Raw genomic sequence first — 9,719 nt, 5'->3', positions numbered from 1 at the left:
TTTCTATATTAAAAATATAGATAAAATATGATAAATAATTATTTAAATATTAACATTCAATTGTTTTAAATTGATAGAGATGTAATACTTATTTAAACAGATTTCTTGCAAAAATGTTTGCATTCATTTTTAAGTGACCATGTTTCTTGAAAGTTTGCATGTACTTCTAAAAGTTAAACGTACAATGTTTCAATGACTTTTGCTTTTTCTAATATAACTACTGTAATCTTTTTTTAAAACTGATTGTGAACAGTTTATTTTAATTTTTTGTTTTAAAATGCCTAAACATATTAAATGGATAATTGGATTTTCTGATGTTACAGTACAACTGAAGCCTTTATTTGTGTTTGCAAAAAAATTAAATAAATATATATATATATATATATATATATATATATAAATATATATTAGAGATGAGTGGGTTCGGTTTTACTCGGATTACTTGGTTCTCAAAACGGCATCTTATTGGCTCATGGACATCACATGTTTTGGATAGCCAATAAGAAACATCCGGATAAAACCGAACTGGCGTTAATTCTGGCGTTACATCCGAACCCGCTCATCTCTTACATATATATATATAATATTCCCCTGTTTATTTCTATTATTGTTTATTTTCTTAAAAAGAGAAGTAACAAAGCATGTTATTTAGTTCTTAATTTTTGGAGCTGATTTTTCCTTCTTTATCACAAAACTATTTTCCAAACATTAACAAGAGCTGACCTCTATTATCTAAATATTGCATTTATAAAAAAACAAAAACTATTTATAACATACTGTATATTTAGATTACATTTTTAATAGTAAGAGTTGTACATTTTTGACAATATTTATTTTGTAGTTAGTGATAAAATGTGCTTCCCTTACTATAAATTTGTTATCTTTATTTGAAATCAGTCCAGTCTATTTTTTCAGGAAATTATGGCAAGCTCATGTCAACAGTTATACTTGAAATTTGATTTAAATAAATGTAATATAAATGTATATATGTTGGTCATGCAGCAAGACAACGATCTGCAGCACACAAGTCATTCGACCAAAGAATGGATAAAGAAGAGCAAATAAAATAAAGTTCTGAACTTAATCCAATCAAAATGTTGCGGAAGGATCTTAAGCCAGCAGGTCATGGGAGGAAAACAAGCAACATAGCAGAGTTAAAGCTGTTTTGTACAAAGGAACGGGGTAAAGTTCCTCTAATCCGATGTTCAGGACTAATAAACAGTTGCCAGAAATGTATACATGCAGTTTTTGCTGCACAAGGGGGTCATAACAGATACGCAAAAGCAAATGTCCACTCACAGGTACTGAATTTAAAACGCTAAGAATGAATAAATAAGAACAATACTATAGTCACAAATGTACTAGTCTTGGGTATCCAATAACCTCATTCCATTTATTGCTGAGAAAATTCAGGATGAAATGATAGACGTTTTATACAATAAATTACTGCCAGGTATTGTATGATGTCTTATGCTTGTCTTTCAGATCTTTTTGCATAATGCACAGGCAAAATATCTCTTATGTCATTCTGCTGGGATTTCCAAATCTACACAACTTTAATAGTATATTGTTTGTATTTCTTCTCATCACTTACTGTGTTGCCGTATGTGGTAATATTGTTGTAATTGCTTTAGTTTCCATAAGCAAAATTCTTCACCATCCAATGTATTTCTTTATATTACAGGTGTCTTTAGTGGACATTCTGATGACCACAGACATTGTCCCTAACTTACTTTACATTGTCCTACATCATGGTGGCTCAATGTCTCTTGCTGCCTGTATATCACAGTTTTATGTGTTTGCTCACTCAGAGTCATTAGAGTGTTTCATCCTAACAGTGATGTCTTATGACAGATATGTGGCTATCTGTAACCCACTGCGGTATAACGTTATCATCAACAAAACATTTTGTGTGAAATCTGTCATTGCATCATGGTTAATGAGTTTCTTGATGGCTTTGGCGGATGCTATAACCCTGCAAAACTTAAACTTTTGTGGACCAAATGTGATTGACCATTTCTTCAGTGATTTTCTTCCAATTCTAGAACTTTCTTGTTCAGATACTTCTCTTACACAAATCCAGATAGTTCTATTTGGCATTATTGTTATCATTGGTCCATTCACAGTGATAACTGTTTCTTACATATATATCATTACAACCATCCTAAAGATTCACTCCACCAGTGGGAGACAGAAAGCCTTCTCCACCTGCAGCTCCCACCTAGCTGTTGTGTCTATGTTTTTTGGAAGTCTCTTTATTGTATATCTGGTTCCATCAAAAGGACAATTATCAGCTACATTCAAGACATTATCACTACTTTATACAGTGGGGACACCATTGATTAATCCATTCATATACAGCCTCCGGAATAAAGACTTCAAGGAGGCTTTTGATAAATTTAAATATAATTTAATTCGTTTATAAGTTTATAAGTCACAAGAATTATTAATTAATGTTAATAATAACAGTTATTTTGAAAAATATCAGATATTCTATTAATTAAAATTTACAACCAATCATCTATTGGTGGTCTCCCATTGATGCAAATTCTAATACAAACTCTTTCCCAGGTGCACATACATTTGGTGAGATCTGATCAGGATCCCAACATTTGGGATCATGGCAGTTGGCCAGAATCCCAACACTGCTTGGAAGACCGATGCCAGGATCCCAAACGTTGTGATCCCAAATGTTAATATACCAGGACTGCTGAGAGGCAAGTCGTGGGGTGGGGCAGGTGGTTAGGTTTAAGGAGGGAGATCTAGGGTTAGGCAGTGGGGAGGTTTGGCTAGGGTAAGTCACCAGCAGGGAGGATTATGGTTAAGCTGTCGGGAGTGATGATTAGGTTTAGGCTGTGGACAGGAAGTTTAGGGTAAGGCACCATTAGGGAGGGTTAGGGTTAGGCTGCAGGGTAGGGCTAGGGTCAGGCTGCAGGAAAGAAGGGTTAGGGTTAGGGAGGTTAGGTATTAGGTAAGACATTCGTAATAAACGAGTCTGGTTCTCAAAGAACCAGACCCACCCGATCTTCCCGATCTGTCTCCGGATCTGACTCCGGCTCGGGACTTCACGTCTTACTCAGTATTCAAATCAAGGCCGAACATCATCCTCCAGCTGTCATGATCTCATGGGTTTTGGATTCTATAAAGATCTTCAGTGATTTGTGCCATCTTCACTCCGGCTGTGGAAAGTGTACTGGATGGACGTGTCCATATCAGTACTGTGTTGTCTGGCATGGGACGGGTGCTCTGTCTGCTGTATCAGTCCAGGGGTGCCCATTCAGTTGTTTCAGACCAGCGGTGCCCTGTCTGCTGTATCAGTCCAGGGGTGCTGTCTGCTGTATCAGTACAGTGGTGCTCTGTCTGCCTTATCTGAAAGAAGTGATCTGTCCGTCCATCCATGGGAACTGCCCCAGTGTAAAATTAAAATAATAAAAGCTAAACACAAACAGCCTAAAAATATAAGATAGATAGATAGATTTTTTTTTATTGTCATTGTAAAAAGAAACAAATGGCGTATATAAAAGTAAGAAATTGATCACCAGCGCTCCACAAATAACCCACGTCACCCAATTAATTCACCACTTAATAGTGAGTAAAGGAAAGATAATACCATTTATGGATGTATCATTCACATCAACAGCAGATGATTCGTTAACTCTTTCTTTACAGAACCTGTAAAAACCGTGTCCACCTTCATATATCACAGAGCTGCCTTAGCTCATAAAGGGGTACACAAATTGAGAAATAACATAGTGCAGATTATCCTTGGATTTTTAAAACACGGATTTAATACACATTAAACTTACAAACATAGATGAAAAAAGCGCATGTAGTAAAATCCCCCTTAGGCATTCACAGCAATGAGGTCCAGGTGGAAAACCCTGATGGATCTGGGTGAGCTGGTGAATCAGGCTCCGGAACCGGACTCCAACACCTGGACTTTCAATGTAGCAGCAGCCTTGTTCTGGGGCAGTACCAACAGGGGAGCAGTACGCTTAACGCGTTTCGGATCAATGTCCTTCGTCAGAAGCGTAAATATCTGCTCCTCCAACTCCCTATAAGTACCCTAAACTAATACATGTAACACCTGATCTCTATTACCGCTAATCGGCATAGTCCGCGCCGGCGCAGTCCCGTCAATGTAACCGGATCCAAGATGGCCATGCGTTCCATACGGCTGGAAGTCGTCATCAAAATCCCGTACTCCGATCATACCTATCATGGCTGTGCGTTCCACTCGGCCAGAAGGTTATATACGATATTTCCAGTTGATCATATACATCATCACTGTGCGGCTTTTGCGTTCCATAGTACATGTATATATTTTGTGATTGCGCTCCACACATAAATTGATATAAACGTACCTCAAAGATAAAAACAGTTTTAATAATAGGCACAAATACAAATGATGATACTAATAAAAAGATTAATGTTTAAATAGGAATGCCATAATGTACACGGAGTGTATGTCCAATATAGTTTAAGTAAGAAAACATTTTAATTCAAAGTCCCCATTTAATCCCCTGGGGACAAGGGTACCCAAATGGTGGATCCATTTCATCTCTGTCTGTGATAATTTTTTTTCTACATTTTGTGTTTTCCAATGGGGATGAATTTGTTGTATACCCCAAAAGTTACTAATATTACACTCCTTTGACCTATGGCATTCCTTAAAATGAGAAGAAACAGTGTGCGTGGACAGACCCTTTCTTATATTGTAAACATGTTCTGCTGCCCTCACTTTTAAGCTTCTAGTGGTTTTTCCCACATAAAAGTAACCACACGAGCACTCCAAGACATAAATTAAATTTCTTGAGTGACACGTGATAAATTCTTTTATTACCACTGATTTGCCATTGATTACCACATTGGTAACCTTTCTATCCTTTGATTTTACAGTTCTACACATGAGACAATCGCCACAGCGATGATAACCCTTCGTTCTAATACTTTGTCTCGGGTTTGTCTCCACATTAATCCTCACTAAGTGACTCTGTAATGATGGGGCTTTTCTATAAATAAATTTTGGTCTGTCGGGTATCACTCCGCCTAATAGGGGATCTTGTTTTAATAGTTTCCAATTAGAACCAATAATTTTTTCTATGGCTTTATGTTTGGCATTATACTGACTAATAAATGCCCACTGGAATTCATTTTCTTTAAAAAAAAATTATTATTACCCATTTACATTGTCATATATATCGTTACTGTTTAGAAAACATAGAGCCGGTAATATTTCGGAAATTGAATACAACATAGAGTCAAAGTCAGATAATAAAGATATAGAAGAAGTTAATTAAGACATACAATAAGACGAAGACTGTGGGTGAGGAGAGGGTAGGGAAGGGATGGGGGGGAAGTTTCCTAGGTCAAGATAGATCGATAGGTATGAGTCTGCTTGATCTTCGATATAAGGTGTGGATCATGAGTATCAAAGATCAGATATAGGAGCTAAATTGTACCATATATCTTTTTTTGTCTCATCATCTAGAGAGGTGATGTATCGCCCCCATTTCTGAGTAAATTTGTTTATTTGAGCATCAGGATTGAGAAAGAGTGCTCTCTTGTTGAAGTAAATCAATTGTAGTAATTTGTGTTTCAATTCTTGAATTGAAGGTGATGATTTAACAGTCCAGTGTATTAGGATGAGTTTCTTTGCCATGGTTAGAGTGACGATAAGGAAGGGGGTGAGGATACGATCTGTTGTGGGAAGGTTCCAAGTCTCCAAACTTAGACATAGACAGGCTAATGGGTTCAGTGCTAACCTCACTTGAACTGAGGATTCAAGAAAAGCTAGGACTTTTCGCCAGAATTTCAATATCTTAGTACAGGCCCAGATAGAGTGAAAGTATTTCGCATTGGACATTGAGCATTTGGGGCATATGCCTGATTCCACATTTGACATGTACCTTCTTTGGGCAGGGGCGATATATATTCTGTGTAGTGATTTGAAGTGAACTTCTTGCAGGTATACCGATTGTAATATGCTCATTATCTTAGGGGTCTGGGCGTTAAATAGATTATGAGCTGAGATTGTGGATATATCTGTGCTCCATGAATGGGCTAGCATGTTAATATGATTATCAGTTTTGCAATTCGTAAGCAAGAGGTAAAGTGCCTTGGATTTGAAAGTTTTCTTGGAGAGAGAGTTGAAGAAGGGATCCAGAGGGTGAGTTATCTTGGGCTTAGTGTTGTTTGGCATTGAGGAAAGGGCAAAGTGTCTGGCTTGGAGGTAGAGATAAAACTGGGAGTTAGGGAGTGTATATGTCTCTTTTAGGGAAGAGAAAGGGAGTATGGTTCCTCCTGGGTCGAATAATTTTGTTGCCAAATTGAGTCCTTTCTCAGACCATTGGTGGAAGGTGTTGTCTAAGATGGATGGAATGAAGTTAGGGTTACCCCAGAGTGGAATGAATGGGGTTCTAGTGTGAGATGATTTGAGAATTTTATTAATTTTAATCCAGCTAGAGTAGGTATCCCGGAATAATGTATGGTTCAATATTTTCTTAGGTATGAGGCTGGCTGGCGTTTGAAGAAACGCCCCAGGGGAGAAAGGGCGAAAAACCTGTTGTTCTAGTGTTTTGTCCGTGTAGTTGGAGGTTTCCATGAGCCAATCTGCTATATAACGAACGTGAGTGGTAAGGGCATATAGATTAAAGTTTGGAAGATTAAGTCCACCTGAGGTTTTTGTTTTATAGAGTTTTTGTAAGGATATTCTCGGCCTTTTGCCATTCTATAGGAAGGAAGAGAAGGCTTTTTCTAAATTTTGTATATCATGTTTTGTGATGAGGCATGGTAGCATTTGTAGAGTATAGTATATTTTTGGAAATATAACACTCTTTAAAACTGCTGTTTTACCAAATAGAGATAACGGTAAGTTGGTCCATGATTTAAGTTGCGAGTGAGTTTTTAATAGTAGAGGGGTAAAGTTGGCCGAATAAAGTGATGAGGGACTATTAGTAATTTGAATTCCTAAGTAAGTGATTTGTGAGGATTGGATCTGAAATTGGGTTAAGGCTGGATGGGTTCGGAGAGCGGAATTCAAAGGATGAATGGGTAGGATAACTGATTTTGAAATGTTCATTTTATAACCAGATATGGGGCTGATGGAAGTTATAATGCATAGAATTATTGGTAAGGATACTGTCGGGTTGGATATGAAGAGAATCATATCATCAGCAAATAATGAAATTTTTAATTCTAAGGATGAAATATATATACCTGTGAATCTTGGGTCTGAGCGAAGTGCGATTGCTAGGGGTTCTATTGCCAGGGCGAATAAGAGGGGCGAAAGAGGGCATTCCTGTCGTGTTCCTTTCTGTATAGAGAAGGAGGGGGGGAGCCATTACAGGCTATTTGGGATGTTGGTAATGTGTATATTGTCTTGAGGAAATTTATGAAAGTCGGGGGAAAGCCAAAGCGTTCTAATGTAAGGAACAGATGGGACCAATGTACTAGATCGAAAACCTTCTCGGCATCTATGGAAAGTATGATTTTTCCATTAGACCCATCTGTTCCCACCTCGTCAGCTTGAAGTGTAGCCAGCACTTTGTGAATGTTTGTGACGGAATGTCTTCCTTTAATGAATCCTGACTGATTCAGATGGATCACCGCAGGAAGGATTGGGTTTAGTCTATTGGTGAGGATTTTGTGAGGAGTTTATAGTCGCAATTTAATAATAAAATGGGTCTATACGAGCCTGGAAAAGCAGGGTTTTTCCCTGGCTTTAGAATTAATTTAATTATTGCTGAATTGAAATACAAGGGAGGTGAACATTTATATAAAATAGAATTGTAGAATGTCGTTAAAATTGGGGAAACCTGATCTATGAACAGTTTATAAAATTCTCCGCAATATCCATCCGGGCCAGGTGCCTTGGCAGGTTTCAAGGATTTAATATTCTGTCTGACCTCTTCGACTGTGATTGGGCGAGTTAGGGAGGGGATTAGATCTTGTGGGATTTGAGGGTATAGTAAGTCTTGCCAGATAGATTGGGGAATATCCAGGGTTGATGCATTAGTAGTGGTAGGTGTATCAGGAGGCAAGTCTGGGGGAGTGGTGGTGGAGGGGGGGGAAAGAGAGGACTAACTATTTGAATATATGTTAGCGAAATATTCACTCATTATTTGGGTTATTTGTTTATTTGAGGAAGTGTGCCTTCTGTCAGGTAGTATTAATGGTTGTACCCTCATTGGAGGTCTGGTTCCATTTAAAATATTGGTTAAAAATGTGCTGGTTTTATTTCCAAACCAATGATAACGAAAATTGGAGGAAAATTGATATTTATCTGCCATTGATTGTAGTAGTTCATCAAATTTAATCTTGGCCGTCAGGTATATGGACTTATTGGTACTAGAAGGGTTTTGAGTATAGGTAGAATAGGTGCTCGTAAGTGTTTGTTGAAGGGAGATATATGATTCAGAATTTCGCTTTTTTGCCTGGGATTCATAGGATAGGACAGATCCTCTAATGACTGCTTTCGCCGTCATCCAGTATAGGGATGGGTCCGAGGCAAGAAGGTGTTTGTTGTGTTCATGATAGTCTTCCCAAGCTTTATTTAGAAAAACAATAAATTTCGGGGAATTAATCAGATTTGCTGGAAACCTCCATGTTCTATGTGTGGAGACCTCATTTTGAGTTTTTAATTTTAGCCATACCAATGCATGATCAGATACTATTATTGGCTCAATACCTGAGTCCGTGACTTGGGTAAAGAGAGTATTAGATAGAGTAATATAGTCAATACGGGAAAGGGTATTGTGAGCAGAGGATAAGCAAGTGTATTCACGCTCGGTAGGGTTGAGAGCTCTCCACACGTCAACCAGCTGAAGCATAGATACAAAGGAAGGAATACCTTGTTTAGGTGGGGGGTGGGATGAAGCCACAGGTAGGGATTTATCTAAATGGGGATGGAAAATTAAATTAAAGTCACCTCTCAAGATCATATTAGAGGAGGCAAAGGGTAGCAGTTTCTGGATTAGTGTATGTAGGAAAGATTGGGGTTTGGAGTTAGGAGGGTATAGGGAACATAAAGTGTATACAGTGGAGTAAATCTTAACCGAAACTATAATATATCGGCCTTCTGGATCCACCTCAGTGGACAGTGTATCATATGGAATATTTTTCGAGATCAGTATGACAACTCCCCTAGATTTGGAGTTAAAGGGGGAGGAGGCTAGGAGTCTCCAATTGAGCATCTGCAGTTTGGCTGTTTCCTCGGATATGAGGTGAGATTCTTGGATGAATGCTATGTCCAATTGTTGTCTATTTAAGTAAACCAGTACCTTACGGCGCTTTGCTGGAGAGTTGAAACCTCCCACATTGATCGATCCGATCTTTAAAGATGACATGGGAGATAGGGAGTTAGGAGTATCAGCAGCACATTACATACTTTGATTTTGATGACGGTAGACCTGGGTGTAGATGGGAAACATAAGGGGAAAAAATAAGAAGGGAGGGGAAGACAAGACAATGCAACAACATAATGCAACACATTTCCCATGGGTTTGTACCTTATGGTAAACAGAAAATTTGTTTGCCTGGTGGCATAGATCTTCCGCAGCTAATTAAAACTTATATATAACGCAACAACACTAATCAAAGTGTGTAGGAAACTAGAGTGGTACATAACAAAACATTACAGGTGTTCTAGAACCCTTAGAAGTTGTTAAAATAGACCTCTTTATGAATGGCATAGATGTAGGTTGTGTATTATACCATAA

General features: G+C 38.0%; 1 protein-coding gene across 1 annotated transcript; it reads left to right on the top strand.

The window, feature by feature from the left end:
• Window positions 1-1,498: 1,498 nt before the first annotated feature.
• LOC134934070 (olfactory receptor 11L1-like) lies at window positions 1,499-2,425 on the top strand. Its single transcript, XM_063929580.1, has one exon. The coding sequence runs from the start codon at window positions 1,499-1,501 to the stop codon at window positions 2,423-2,425; it is 927 nt and encodes a 308-aa protein (XP_063785650.1).
• Window positions 2,426-9,719: the final 7,294 nt, after the last annotated feature.

This window comes from Pseudophryne corroboree, chromosome 6 (genome assembly GCF_028390025.1).
Source record: "Pseudophryne corroboree isolate aPseCor3 chromosome 6, aPseCor3.hap2, whole genome shotgun sequence".
NCBI classification, from domain to species: domain Eukaryota; kingdom Metazoa; phylum Chordata; class Amphibia; order Anura; family Myobatrachidae; genus Pseudophryne; species Pseudophryne corroboree.
The sequence above is the reverse complement of the archived record's forward strand: the minus strand, read 5'-3'. Positions and strand labels throughout refer to the sequence as shown.